The sequence below is a fragment of the Zingiber officinale genome, chromosome 3B (genome assembly GCF_018446385.1).
Source record: "Zingiber officinale cultivar Zhangliang chromosome 3B, Zo_v1.1, whole genome shotgun sequence".
NCBI lineage: Eukaryota > Viridiplantae > Streptophyta > Magnoliopsida > Zingiberales > Zingiberaceae > Zingiber > Zingiber officinale.
Window position 1 is genome coordinate 18,055,522 of NC_055991.1, and position 15,641 is coordinate 18,071,162.

Consider the following 15,641-nt stretch of genomic DNA (forward strand, 5'->3'; position numbering starts at 1 on the left):
TCTTATAAATATAATAAATTCTTTATTTTTTAACCCAAATTAATCATTATTAGACATTAATCTTGATCTTCTTAAACTTAAATTTTGGCGGGTAGAGTTGCTACAATTAAACTTAAATTTGAAATTATTTAGCATAATCTAATAATATTCATATAGGATGTTAAAGTTAGAGGGTGTTTGGCTAAACTTATTAAAAACAGCTTATAAGCTCGTACAACTTATAAGTTGTTTTAGGAGCTTATAAGTTGTTAGATCTTATTTTAAAAATAAATTGTTAAAGTGTTTAGATGAACTTATTACAATCAACTTAAAGATATTGATGTGTTTGGTATTATAAGATCTTTTTATTAATAAAATTACTAAATTTGATATAATACTATTAATAGAGGGTTTTGAGATTTTTATTAATAGAGAGTTTTGAACGAATTTCTGCACCGGGGGAGAGAAAATTAGAAAGAGACGTTGGCGGAGAAGATGACACAACGTTGAAAGAAAAGTCGGCGAAGATAAAAAGATATTAGACTTATAAAGATTTATGGAGGATAAGATGGGGATTTATGAAATTATATAAGAATATTTTAGAGAAATAAATTATTAAAATAAGATCTTTTTTAAAAAAGTAGGGTCTTCCATACTTTTTTAAAAATAGCTTATAAGCTCTAAAATAGCTTATTTTGACAGCTTATAAGCTGTTTGAAAAAAAAAATTACCAAACAAATTTGAATAGCTTATAAGCTCCAAAACAGCTTATAAGCTGTTTTAGAGAGCTTATAGGCTCAATCAAACACCCTCTTACTAAATATTTTTTACCATATTAAATACAAATTAACACTAGCCGGTTAATAGTAAACTACTTGCTAAATTTTGATCTCTACTATCTAAACAATATCCAATTAAATTTTTCATCACATAATGTTAGAGGTGACAAATGGGTCAATGACCGATCGAATTGACCGGATTGTTTAAATAAAAAAAATGAATAAATTGACTTTTTTAACTTAACGGAATTGATTGAACTTTTATATAAAAGCTGAGCAAATCGGATCTATAAAATATTTGTTAAATTGATTAAAATTTAAAATAATTAAAATGAATTTAAAAGAAGAAGATCATGAATTAGAGAATTAGAGATTTTAAATTTTCAATTTCACATCGGACATAATAAATTTGAATTTTTAAAATCAAACTAAATCAATTTGATTGAACTAATTAATATTTTAAAAATCAAAATTTTAAATTAACTGAACCAATTTTTTAATTAATTGATGCACTAATTTAATTTAATTGCTCCTCGCACCTACTATCCATTTTTTATAATAAAAATTATTACCTTAAATTAATATTTTTCTAGAAAAACGGAATTTTGATCCCAAAAGATACGGGTAAATAGTAAAACTAATTTACATTTTAAAAAAGTAACTCTCTATAATAATCAAGCTATTAAAATATAAACAAAAAATATTGATAATCATTTTTTCCGTTGATAAAGTAGGATTAGATTAAAGTATTTTGATTTATTAATTTTGAATGAAATTAATAATCATAACTATTTTGATTAAAATTAAATATCGCTGGATTGTTTTGGAATTATGATATTGAAGGAAATTATATACCATGAATTAGAGAAGAGGTAATCTAGACCATCAATTATAAATTTTCTTATATATAAATTGAGAAGTTCATCAGTTCAGTCTTATAAAAGTTTTATCTATTTTTAAATTTAGTATTTATGAACAGAAAAATTTAGAGAGTGATTTAAATATTAGATTGGGAGATTTGTACATAGAAAAGAAATTATATATAGATTTATAAAAAGTTTAATTAAAGATTTAAAATCTATAAATAAATTTACCTATTATTATAATGGAGTTAGACTGCGGCAATTACCACGGAGAAAAGAGTAACGAGAGAGAATGTGATGTGATGAGACTACCGATTCCGATCTAGAACATGGCGTCGCTGCCTCTGGGACCTCACCAACCCCCGCCGGCGCCGCCCCACGATATCGCTCCGGCCCTCTCGCTCGCTCCGCCTCACCGCCCGGAAATGGCCGACGACAACAAGGTTCGCCTCCCTCTTCCCCTATCTCGGTTTTTATGCTTATCCCCTGTCTGCTCACTTTTGCTTTTGGCGCTCGGATGAAGTGTGAGCTCGCCCTTTCGTTTTCCGTTCGGATCATCTTTGATCTCGTCCAGGGATCGATCGCTGGAGGGATTTTTGGGCCTCCCCTATGCAGATCTCGATGGCAGATTGGGTTCGAGCTGTTTTTAGTATCGGTTGTCGATCTGAGGAATTGGTGGCTCGTTTAGTTTCCTTGTCTCATATTCACCTAGGCTCGAGAAGCTGCGATTCTCGCATCGGATCTATGCTGCGGCGATGCATTTGCTTATTTATTTTTGTTGATTGTGCTCCGATGATCTCCTCCTCGGACCCGTGCTATTCCTTTGGTCTAGAATCTCGATGTGCTCCTTTTGTTAGGACATGGGGACCGGACTCAAATATCAGAGACGGTAGGATCAGTTAGACGTTTTTCCCCTCTATGTTTGTTGAGTTTAAGGTTTGGGGTATTAGTCCCAGGCGGAAGGAAATTCAAGGCTTTATTTCATTTTTAAGGTTTGTGACCTGTTCTTATGTTTAGAATCGGTTCTATTTGTGTGATAGATTCTCCTGATTCTGTACTTTTCACATAGAACACTTACGTTTCGTTGCATGTTGTCTATCTGTTCACTTACTAGACAATGCATCTGACTTTGCTTGCGGTTAAGGTTGATAATTTATTCTCCCTTGACACCTTGTATTGCTTGTCTCACTTGCAATCCTGTACGCGTTAACCTATTTGATGTTATCTCTGTTGACATTACTTCTCCTATTTGCTCACTGCAGTGCTATTCATTTTCATTTTATTTTTCCTTTTTAATGTTTGAACGAATAAGTAGAATGGCTAGTTAATGGTCAATTTGCCTCTTGCAGCATTTTTAGCATACTGAATCTTGTCTTTCTCATGTTTAACTTCCTTGCAATAATTATTAGCAGTTTTCACTTAGACAACTCTTGCCCACTTTATTGCAGCAATCATCTGTTGTTGAGGTTAGTGAGCCAGTTACTGGCCATATCATCTCCACGACAATTGGAGGCAAGAATGGGGAACAAAAGCAGGTTATGTGCATATGTACTTGTATTATCATATCAAGTGAGACCTTAACTTTCTTCTTTAGCTCACACTTTTCTGTTTTTTTCTTGGCATACAGACCATTAGTTACATGGCAGAGCGTGTTGTGGGAAGTGGTTCCTTTGGAATTGTATTCCAGGTTTTTTTTTTCTTTTGCAAATATTGCACTACATTTCTGGTGCTATTGTCGATTGTGTTGCTCTAGATTCTGACGGTTCCTCTGCCAGGCTAAATGCTTGGAATCAGGAGAAACAGTCGCCATAAAGAAGGTTTTACAGGACAAGAGATACAAAAACCGTGAGCTGCAATTGATGCGCTCCATGGATCATCCAAATGTGATCTCTCTCAAGCACTGTTTCTTCTCTACGACAGTCAGAGATGAGCTTTTCCTTAACCTAGTTATGGAATATGTACCTGAATCTCTGTACGGTGTCCTAAGGCATTACAGCAGTGTCAACCACAGGATGCCACTTATATATGTTAAATTGTACACATATCAGGTTATTTTGCCAGTTTTTTCTTGACTACTCTTTGTGGACATATGAGCAAGATAGTAAATTTGGATAGTTTGTGCAGATATTTAGAGGGTTGGCTTATCTCCATACGGTTCCTGGAATTTGCCACAGAGATGTAAAGCCACAAAATGTTCTGGTTGGTTTCACGACTTTAACTAACATGAAATTGTTGGTTTTATTTGAGTAAAATTATGTTCCTTTTACATTTCGTGTACATTCTGCAGGTTGACCCACTTACTCATCAAATCAAGATATGTGATTTTGGAAGTGCAAAAGTCCTGGTATGCTTATCTTTCAACTATACATGTGTCATTGAAGCCGTGGAAAGTATTTTCTGAGACTTTAGACTGCTTGGGTGATCATGACTTGCTATAGTAATTCCTTAGCAAAAGCTAACCAGCTTCTTAAACACAATTAAAAACATGAATAGGACAGTGACATTCTTAACAGGTGGGTTTTGTACACCTAAAACAACTTGTATTAGGTGGTATATAATAGTTCCAGCTGCACTGAACCACTGAAGAAACAAAATAGAGCCTAGTGTTTCTCTAGTCTTCATTAGGAGTTGGTCTTTCCATGATGCTTTAATGTTGTAACTCCTAAATAGTATGGAAACTGATGCCATAAACTGGGACAGTGGTGCCAATGTTTTGCCTGATGTTTTTGTTTCAACTACTTAAGCCATATATAAAAAGCTTTTTGGCTTGTTCCCTCCAAATTGCACATGAGTTCATGTTTTGTGTTTCTCTTGTGTGTGTGTGTGTGTGTTGGGGGGTCGTTAAATCAACCGCTAAATGATGGTGTCACAACTTGATCCATTGCCAATTCAAATTGTAGTTAATAACGTATCTTTCTGAAGGGATACGTGGTTTGTAGAATAAGAAACCAAGCAAATTAACAAAAGCTTTTATCTTAAAATGATTGCCTTCTTCTCTGATACAATAGGATCATGTGTGATGGCTCCATGAGCATGTTTTCCAGCCAACCACTTCTTTGCAATAAACATTTTCTGTGCTTTTTTTGCAAGTATAAATTCTTACTTTTGTGCCATGCATTTCTATCCATTTTGTGCAAAATAGGAATATATGCCATTTCACAGCAGCAGGCTTTATTGAAGTGATATAAAAGTTACAGCCGTGTGCTATGAGTTGATGGAGGCATCCATATCTTCTATAAACCACCTATACAGTTTTGAAGACCTTAGTTTCAATTTTTAGGGCCATGCAAATAAACTTTTGGTAACTTACATACATTTAACTTTGCCTTCCATCAAGGCATCTCTGGATTTATGTATCGGCATAAACTTGTTTTTGTTATGCCAATACTGTTCCTTTTCTTGAAATATTACAATTATTATAGTAATGCAAGAATGATCTTTCATAAAGTGAATGTTTCTTCTATTAGTCATATCCCAATCAGTTTAGCTTTGGGTTGGTCACATATTCCTGATTCAAAGTCACACATATCACACAGTTTGCCCCTATTGAAACACTTTGCTAATTTCCTGAACATGTTATAGGTGATGCTCCTACATAGTGGGGTACCAAGGGATTAATCATTACAGTTCAATCATAGTGGCTTTTGTTAGTTCTTTCCTTTTTTATAATAAAATATGTCCTCCATTTATCTTCTTGTACACGTCTCTTCAATTTCCTGCTTTTTTCTTATTTCAATATTTTACCAGGTTAAGGGTGAAGCAAATATTTCTTACATTTGTTCTCGTTACTACCGTGCTCCGGAGCTCATTTTTTGTGCAACAGAATATACGACATCGATTGATGTTTGGTCAGCTGGTTGTGTTCTTGCTGAGTTACTACTTGGCCAGGTACGCATTATTGAATTGAATTGATATACTCTCATCAATAAAAATTTATACGATAACCAATTTTAATCATTCTACTTCATTATATTTGTCAGCCATTGTTTCCTGGAGAAAGTGCTGTTGATCAGCTTGTCCAGATAATCAAGGTTTGTTTCATGGATTCATTCTGTTTCTAATTTGGGAAGCAACCTTTTCAAAATTTGCATCAATTGATTAAATTCTATGATCCAGGTTCTTGGAACCCCAACCCGAGAAGAAATTCGGTGCATGAATCCTAACTACACAGAATTTAGATTTCCCCAGATAAAAGCTCACCCATGGCACAAGGTTAATTGTACACCCTTTCTTATGACTTTTGACTTTTTGTCAATTCAGCAGCTATCTTTTTGAGATTTTCAACTTGCCTTAAGCATTAACTAATCTATTGGCATACTTTTGAAATTTAGTGAACTGGAAGAGGTAGATTGAATGCTGTCTCATACGGTGTTTCTTTTACATACACTTAAATTGTTGTGTATCATGATGTAGATCATGTCATGCTGGTGCATGATGATACCTTTGTTGGTGACCCATTACTCAAGCTATTAGGAAAAGGTCTGCTGTTATCCATAATTTACCTCTTGCTTCAGATAAAGCTGAATTTTGATTGGACACACTTAAGCTTGTAGTCTATACTCTTCAATTATTAGTACATACCATTGCTCATTATTTTGATCCAATGAATGTGATTTTGGATCAAGACACAGCACCGTGGTGCATGTTGTTTGCAGATGATATTATTTTGGTAGATGAGACACGTGAATGAGTAAATGCTAAGCTAGAATCTTGGAGGGAAACACTAGAAAGGAAAGGTTTTAAGCTTAGTAGATTAAAGACAAAATATATGGAATTTAAGTTTAGCAATATTAGAAGTAATGAAACAATTGTTAAGATAGGAGAGGACGAGTTGCCCGGAATCGAGAGATTTAAATTTTTAGGATCATTTTTACAAAATGATGAAGGGATTGAGAGAGATGTCTTATATAGAATACAAGCAGGATGGATGAAATGGAGGGGAGCGTCGAGTGTTTTATGTGACCGTAAAGTACCTCTTAAACTTAAAGGTAAGTTCTATAAAATCGCAGTTAGACCTGCTATGTTATATGGAGCTGAATGTTGGGCTATGACTCGAGCACATGAGCAGAAGATGAGAGTTGCAGAGATGAGGATGTTAAGGTGGATGTGTGGACATACGAAGATGGACAAAATAAGAAATGAGAGCATTAGAGAGAAAGTTGGAGTTGTATCTATTGAGGAAAAACTCCGAGAGACACGTTTAAGATGGTACGGACATGCACTTAGATGACCAATAAATGCTCTAGTTAGGCGATGTGAAACTATGATAAACATACATATCAAACGAGGAATAGGAAGACCAAAAAAGACTTGGTTAGCAATAATAAAACAAGTTAAAATTTATTTAAATATAGATGATGATATAATAGGAGATAGAGCTCAATGGCGTAAAAGGATTCATACAGCCGACCCCACCTAGTGGAAAAAGACTTGGTTGTTGTTGTTGTTGTTGTAAAGAATGTGATTTTTATCTGCTTGAAAATTTTGCAATTCTGCAACATGGACTTCCTAGAGCTACTCCTGTTACCTTCCTAGACTCAATAATTCTTGTCAAATAAATTGCTAATAGTTTTTTAGTTTCAATGAATTTGGGAATTGACAATATTATGCATTATGAAACTTTTATTTTGAAGACAAAATATATGACACAACATGATTTGCAGATTTTCCATAAGCGAATGCCTCCTGAAGCTATAGATCTCATTTCACGCCTACTTCAATACTCCCCAGATTTTCGGAGCTCTGCAGTAAGTCTTTTCCCCAACTTTTCATGCCAAAACAACTGACTGTATACTGAAAACATAGATAGTTGGTTCACTTGGTTGCCTTTGCTCTTGACCTTTCTTGACCTATTTTTGTCCAGCTGGAAGCATGTGCACATCCATTCTTTGATGAGCTACGAGAATCTAATGTACGATTGCCAAATGGGCGTCCTCTTCCTCCTCTTTTTAACTTCAAGCAAGAAGTAAGCATGCAAGTTTTTCTATCTTGACTTTGTCAACACTTTGTTTTTTCTTGATACACTATTTTATCCTTTTTGCATATATTATACTGAGTTATCAGTGCAATGTTGCACCTGCATGGCTGCATCATGTATTTCATGACTTTTGAATACTCACACAACTGCAATGTCAAAGTTTTCTATATTGGAGAAAGATGGCTTGCTCCATATACCAGTTATGGAAGATAAATAATTGATAATTAATAACTTGAATCAATTATGCCCAAAAATCATATTCTGGACATCTTGCTAGACTGCATGTTTGCCTGTACTTGGCAAATCTTTAGAATTGTATCCTGAAACTATCTATACTGACTCATCTTAATCTTTATCTTTGCTCTCAACTACATTATCCAATAACGGACTAGTTTCAGGGTATTGATTGCTATTTGTGTTAATTCTTTAATATAAAAATTATAAAACTCTAATTAAAAATATAATTCTATTTTATTTTTAATTCTTTTTAATTCTGAGTTTTTCATGATTAAGAATACATCTTTTGGTTCAATGGTTGCTTTTAAGTAGGGTGTCAAAAATGAACCTGACCCGACGACCTAACCCGAGTTGACTTGAAAAAAATCAGGTTCGGGTTGGGTATTTTCGGGTTCGGGTTGGAGGGTTAAAAATTTTTGAGTTGGGTCGGGTCAAGTTCAAGTTAACCCGGGTTGACCTAAATATAGGGTTTAGTGGATTTTTTTGGGTTAAATCAAATTTTATTTTGAAAATTAAGATGTTTTTATGTATATTAATATCATGTTTGCATGATAATATTGGAGTATTGAGATAAAAATAAAGAATTATAGAGAAAATAGCCCCCAAAGAAAGTCGTTTTGAATTGGATTTTCGGGTTATCCAGGTCGGGTTCGGGTTGGTCGGGTTCGAGTTTAGGGGTTTTGGGTTGAACTCGGGTTCGGGTCGGGTTTGGGTTGGGTTAAAAAAAACAACTCGACCCAACCCGACCCGACCCGACTGAATTGACACCCTTACTTTTAAGAGACATTTGTCCTCTAAAAAAAAAGTCAATCCATTGTGAAGATGAACTATTGAGAAGTCCTAATCAAGAGGAAGAGGCTTCTCAAGATTCCTCTCCAGATTCTTTCTTTTCTTCAATATTTTTAAGTATAAATATTCTTTCTGTTATGGATAAACTTACCCATAAATAGCATTAGCCAACAGATGTGATGCATGTAGCTGAAGAAAGTAGCAATCCAAAGGGTGCTTGATCTCTGTCTCATCGGTACGGAGAAATCATTATGAGGAATAAGTTGTTCACACTCATGAGTTTTCTTTCATCTCTTCCAGTTGTCTTCCATTGGCATTGTACTCACTTTAAGACCTATAAGAGCAAGCCTAAGGCTACACGGAAAGAAGATTGGGAGAGAGGCTGATCAGCTAGAAGACTTATCAAAAGCTTTTATTCAACTTTGAAAAATTGTAAATCCACCTCCTATAATCAAAATCCTACCTTAACTTGTGTGATATCAAAACTCCACCCTAACCCTACTATTCCCATATCCCATTTATTCCACTTTGGGTGAGTTGCATTTGACTTGACTTGACCACCCAAGCCCTAGCTACTAAACTCCTACCAATTCTGGTGAATTACGCTTCAACTCTTTTCACCTTGATTGAACGCTAATCACCCTAGGCATCCTCTTATTAATCCCTTGGAAGCAAAATCGGTGCTATATTCGAGAATTAGCAGGTTTTCGTTTGCACATAACACTTGCACTGTTAAACATTGAAGGACCCACAGTAGAACTCCACATGGACGTGCTAACAACATAGGTAACACTGGTTCTATCCTTTTGGATAGTAGATTGGAATCAAACCCACATGGAAGGTTCTAATTTTTATCTTAAGATTGTGAGCTTCACAAAAAGATCAGTATTATCTTAAAATTGTGAGCTTCGGTTAGAGGGATCTTTTTCTGTAAGCTTCCTTATTTGTTTGCATTGAATTTTGTAGATCGATTTATTATAACTCTTAATCAGACTTGGCCTAATGCAAATTTGTTTGTTATAATTTATGAAATTGATATTGATATTTTATTATCCGGTTCCAAAGTCTGCAGATGTGTATCAATTAGGCATTTAAAATGTCTACAAATATACTTTAAAAGGCTTGAAACTAATGGTTATTGTCCTGATGCTTGGTCTTTTATGTAGTTAGTTGGAGCATCACCAGAACTCATAAACAGACTGATTCCAGAACACATGAAGCGACAATCTAGCATTAGCTTCTTGCATCCAGCCGGCACATAAGTCTGAAGATCACCAAATTCTTATCCCCAGAATACAAAGCTTCAATAGATAATGGCCAAGAGGGAGCTTAGGAAACAACTCACACGATCAACATAAGCTAACAAAACTGTGGCTTTCGGACTGTTTGGAGGACTCTTATCCGAGCTTTTTTCAGGCTTGACGAACCGTGATTTACTTGGCATCATCATGCTAATCAAACTGATGATTCCAAGCAGTGGAATATATGACTAGAGGTACGGGTGGAGGTACGTTTCCAATGTTGTTTCCCTGTAGCTGAATGCTGCATAGCAGCGTTCCATGCAGTATCTTTGTTCTCTCTTGTTTCTGTCATAGCAAATGTGCTACTCCATCCAGAGTTGTTTAGGGGGCTTCGAACTGGAACTTGCAAATCTACGAGCGTGTATGTAATGCATAGTTTGTACTTCTGTAATTGTTTTTCCTTCTTTAGTGGCATGTGCTTGTCATGCTCTCTAGATCATTTGAATTATGAGTTTGATGTTTGGTAGGGTTTTGGTTGAGATACTGAGGGCCAACACTCAACTACTACAACTTAACTTTTCTGTCGGAGAAAATTTCACTTTGTCGCCTAGAGATACCTAACATCACCACTTTTTACACTTAAATTTTGGAGATTGTTTTGTTTGGATTTTATTTTTGAGCAATAAATATCGAAATTGGATCGGATGATCGAAAAGTCACTTGAGAATCCACCTCTCTCTCCATACATCGACATGAAATTCCGGGAAAAGGAAGCCAAATCTTCATCCCTGTTATTTCACTTCATCAACTGCACAGCCGCCTCCTCCACCAGCGAAGTCACCACCATCTGCTCTACCCGACCGACCACCTCCGCCGCCGCTTCCCACCCCACGCCCTCCCTCCACCCCTCGTCCCACACGGCGTTCAGCGCCACATCTTTGCACTCCAGATCCCTCTCCAGCCTCACGTAAAGACCGTCCCTCGCATCGCCACCTCCAAGCTCACTGTAATCGCCAAGCTTCCTGATCCGCTCGCAGATGTACCCCACCATGTCACCTACCGGCAACGCGCCCTCCGACGAGCGAGTTGCCGACAGAGGGTGGTGGGTCAGCAACTCCCGATCATATCGTCTTTTGCGCAGCAACAACTCCTCTGCGCAACTCAGGTACAACTTGGCCTCTGCGGAGTTGTTGGCGGCGCCTGCTGGTTCATCATCAATGCTCGGCTCACGAGCGTGGAGCAGGAAGGAGTGGCAGTTGAGGAGCAAGTTCTCCAGATGATTCACTTCGCCTCTTTTGGCGTTGCTGAGGTCGACGTTGATGGATTTGCCAGAGCAGCAGCTCTTCGGATCTTTCTTGGATTGCTCTGTTACAGAAAAGGAAGACGAAGGAGTTTTATTATTATTTTATTAAATATAGAAATCCTTGTTATGAGAATGCATGCGGTCATGCGTACCGTGATTGAAAGATTTCGAGCTCTCCTGTTTCTGCTGAGCAGCCTCAGCAACAGCAGGTGAAATATTGATTACTGGTTCATCATCATCGCCGTCTTGTTTCTTGCTGGAAGGGCTGGTTCCTTCTTCTTCCCGACTCGAGGTCTACAGAACAGAGGGCAGGCATATCTCATGAACATTCAAAACAATGCTTAAGAATTTGATCGACCTGCAAAGGGAGAGATTAAAACACACTTAACCTTTTGAGCTGGTGTGACTCCAGTTGTTTTCTTTGCAGGATTTGTGGAACTATTTGCTGCTAAACTTCTCTCAGACTCCATGCCCCTCTTTGCAGTTGCCGTAGTTCTCATGGCCTGAGGCAATGGAGCCGCCGAGACTTTCCGAGAAGATCGATGGTGTGTGGGAAGAATATCTGAACTTAGCCTTCCATCGACCCTCTTTAGTTTCTGTTTACAATCTGCAGAGACATGCATTCGGCTCATCCTCGATGGCTTCTTCAAGATCGCTACTTCCTTTGGCCTTTCCTCGTCCTCAAACTCAAGCAACTGCGTCATGTCTTTCAAGCTCTCTTGGAGCTCGTTCCCCAAAGAATCTGAAAAACCTGAGCCATCGTGGTTCTCGGCCTTTTCTCTCTCGATGATGCTCCGGAGAGTCACTCGCTCCGGTGCATTGCCGCACCTCTTGGGTTTGGTTTCAGCTGAATCGGCAGCAGGCTCTGTCGCAGGGAGCTCTTCCAAGCCCATGAGTCTCGCAATCAAGTTGGGGCTCGCCGCCTTTGATTGAGGTCGTCGCGAATTCTTGATCCTTAATACTTCCTCCGCCTCGCGATAAGAAGAGCTGAATTCGTCGCTCATGAGGTATGACCCTAATGATCTGCTAGAATATGCTTTCTCATCGTCACAGGAGCTCAGAAGCAAGCTCTCTCTGATCACCTTCTTGACCTCCTCCTCATGGCAGCAGCTCCTCCAAGAGCGACTCCCGAATTGCTCACCGTCCTCTACTCCGAGCCTTCTCTCCGTCTCCAACTTCCCCTTGGCTCGCGAGGCATCTTTCACAAGACCATCGCGGATGCGCTTGCTCCTGCCAACGAAATTCCGGGCCTTGAACAATGAGCAGACCATTTGGGTCAACCTTTTAGCTCCCTGGGAAATCTCCGACAGCTGCATGCGGCTGCTTTTTCTGGTGCTCATCTTCTTCAGACCTCAAGCAAGCAATCGACTGACCTCTTCGCTTCGATCTCTCTATTTTGTTCTTCCCTTTTTTTCATTTCTTCATCTGCACGACGGAAACTGAAAGCTTCATCGAAGAAGTAACAAACTGAGACATCGACGAAGAAACTACCAAGCAACACATGAAGTTGGGGGAAAACAGAGAGAATTACCCGGGAGGAAGAAGCTACATGGTGTTTGTTCGGTGGTGGTGCATGTGCAGTCACAAGTGTTTGGAGAGTGGGAGAAATGCACGAGTTTCCTTGATTGAATCAGCAGTTGGTTGGAGTAAGTTTGCAGGATGCTGCCCGGCTGGTCTCCTCGCAGTCTGGGCTCATTCAATACGAGTAATGCTGATGCCAGTGGGGACTGACAATAACATGCTTCTCTAAATGCTAAACTCTCACCCTCTCACATAGCGAATAATCGCATTATAAATTTATAGAATTAAGGATTGATTCCTAGCGAAAATATTCTCTCGTATGATAATTTATTTTAATTTTTTTATTATACTCCCTTCTAATGGTATAGGACAATCATGGAAGGATCGTCTGGATGATAAATTTCACCTTTAATATGAGCTAAACTCTTATTATATATCAAACAATATAAATGCAAATAAGAATAAATTCACCTTTTTTATTTTGCCTTTAGGCTCTGTTTACTCATGCGGTGTAAATCGACACAACGCTCGACCCCCTCAGTTGCTCCCTTGCCAGGACAGATCATGACTTTCCGCCTAATTTTGATGGAGAAAAAAAATCTCAAAATTGACCCGCAGATGGATTTAGCAATCCAACCGTCGAACAAGTAAATAGTACGGAGGATACATAATCCATCCATTTGTATGAAATAAATAGTGAAAAAAAATTATTTAAGGAAAACTTTTCTTAATTTTTTACATACGTCCTTCAAAGTAAACAATAGATTAGGGTGAAATTTGATGTGCATGTGTATTGAGTTTTAGATAGAAAAGGATTAAAAGACAAATAAAAGAAGACAAACAACAAGTTTGGGCACGAATAGGAAGCAAACAAACCATTGCCATCTGACCGTTGGGCCTCAAAAGTGCTTGTGAACTCTTATAGAGCATGTTGGTGTCCCAAGCCAATGACTTTATTCTAAATCCAACCCCACATTTCTTGTTCATGTCTATTTTGCTCGGACCACTTTACATCTTCATCCTTCATTCATTACATTTTGAGTTTGACAGCCAATTTGTTTTTTTAATGAGTTACTTTGTAACTAATATTTTAGAGATATATTTGTTACATTAAATAAAAGACAAAATAATAAGAGAATAGAAGGGAATGATTCTAAGTGGTTGAATTACTTTTTATATATATAATAATATTAATAATTTTATGGAGAATTCTTAAAAATAGCTTATTAACTATTATGTTATTATGTAGTGACAATTAAGATTTAGTTGACTAAATTAGACTTTTTATTTCACTATTTTACTAGGAATCTTGACCATGTTCTAACTAATTCTCAATTAATTTAGTGAAGCTCAAAATTAAATTACATTAGTGTCTGTTTTTCTACTAAAAATAATTTCAAAATTTATTAGTAATTTTCACAGACACATCAATCAGGGTCTAGAGTTTAAGACTCAGTTATGATATATTATTAGAAATTTTTCTCATTAATCAATCAATAATTTAGAGTTCGAGACTAAGTTATGACGTATTATTGAAAATTTTGCTTATTAATCAATTAGAGATCTAGGTGGCGTTTGGTTCTCTCCTAGGAATCAGAATGAGAATGAGTATCATAGTATTGTGGAATGAGAATGGATATGAGCTTGGGTATCATTCTTAAAAATAATGTTTGGTTAGTTTAATATTTTCAATCAGAATGAATTTAAATTTCCTTTTTTACCCTTAGAGGAAAATAAGAGAAAAAATTAGATGGAAGAGTAAGTTGAATGTGAGAGAAACATATGATGAGAGAGAATGATGAGAGAGAAAGTGTGATGAGAGAAAAAGTGTGATAGAAAAAAATGAAAAGAGGGAAAGTGTGATGAGAGAAAATGAGGAGAGAGAGTCTGATAAGAGAGATTGAGAAGAGAAAAAATATGATGAGAGAAAAAGAGTGATGGAAAAAATGAAGAGAGCGAAAGTGTGATGAGAGAAAATGAGAGATTGAGGAGCAAAAGTATGATGAAAAAATGTGATGAGAGAGAAAGTATGATGGAAAAAAATGAAGAGAGAGAAAGTGTGATGAAAGAAAATGAGGAGAGTGTATGATGGAAGAGAATGAAGAGAGAGAAAGTGTAATGAGAGAAAATATGGAGAGAGAGTATGGTAAGAGAGATTGAGGAGAGAGAAAATATGATGAGAGAAAAAGTATGATGAAAAAATGAGGAGAGAATGAATGAGAGAGTGTGTGATGAAAGATAATATAGAGAGAAAATGGTAGAGATGTGTGATGAGAGAGAATGAGGAGAGAGAGTGTGATGAGAGAGAATGAGGAGAGAGAATATGATGAAAGAGAATGAAGACAGAGAAAGTATGATGAGATAAAATATGGAGAGAGAGTATGGTAAGAGAGATTGAGGAGAGAAAAAGTATGATAAGAGAGAAAATATGATGAAAAATGAGGAGAGAATGAAGAGAGAGAAAATAATGAGAGTGAGTGTGATGAGAGAGAATACATAGAGAAAATGATAGAGAATGTGTGATGAGAGAGAATGATGAGAGAGAAAGTATGTTGAAAGAGAAAATGTGATGGTAGAATGAGGAGCGAGAAAGTATAATGAAAGAGAACAAGGAGTGAGTGAAATGAAAGAAAAATTGAACAAATATAAAGAGTGTTTTCGTCCAAAAGGTGACGTTTGGTTTAGAGGTTTGGGAATGAGGGAATTGATTCATTCCCAAACCTTGTGTTTGGTTAATGGAAATGGAATCAAGATTTTGGAATGAAATCCAAAAATTTGGGTATGGATAAAACTCACCCCCTCCCTTGGCTTTTGATGGAATGGGAATAAGAATTAAATTTTGGACGAAAATACCCTTAGTATATTTGTTCAATTTTTCTTTCATTTCACTCTCTCTCCTTGTTCTCTCTCATCATACTTTCTCTCTCCTCATTCTATCATCACATTTTCTCT

General features: G+C 36.8%; 2 protein-coding genes across 2 annotated transcripts; one reads left to right on the forward strand and one right to left on the reverse strand.

The window, feature by feature from the left end:
- Positions 1-1,871: 1,871 nt before the first annotated feature.
- On the forward strand, positions 1,872-10,364 carry LOC122056017 (shaggy-related protein kinase eta-like). Its single transcript, XM_042617751.1, has 12 exons — positions 1,872-2,064; positions 3,070-3,156; positions 3,249-3,308; positions 3,397-3,669; positions 3,746-3,820; positions 3,909-3,965; positions 5,369-5,509; positions 5,602-5,652; positions 5,738-5,833; positions 7,285-7,368; positions 7,485-7,586; positions 9,791-10,364. Exons 1-12 carry the CDS (start codon positions 1,951-1,953, stop codon positions 9,884-9,886), a joined length of 1,236 nt encoding a protein of 411 aa, XP_042473685.1. The 5' UTR covers positions 1,872-1,950; the 3' UTR covers positions 9,887-10,364.
- A 270-nt stretch (positions 10,365-10,634) lies between these two features.
- LOC122056015 lies at positions 10,635-12,508 on the reverse strand. Its single transcript, XM_042617750.1, has 3 exons — positions 11,558-12,508; positions 11,321-11,462; positions 10,635-11,230 (listed from the first exon to the last, which is right to left on the reverse strand). Exons 1-3 carry the CDS (start codon positions 12,506-12,508, stop codon positions 10,662-10,664), a joined length of 1,662 nt encoding a protein of 553 aa, XP_042473684.1. The 3' UTR covers positions 10,635-10,661.
- Between the last annotated feature and the right edge of the window lie 3,133 nt (positions 12,509-15,641).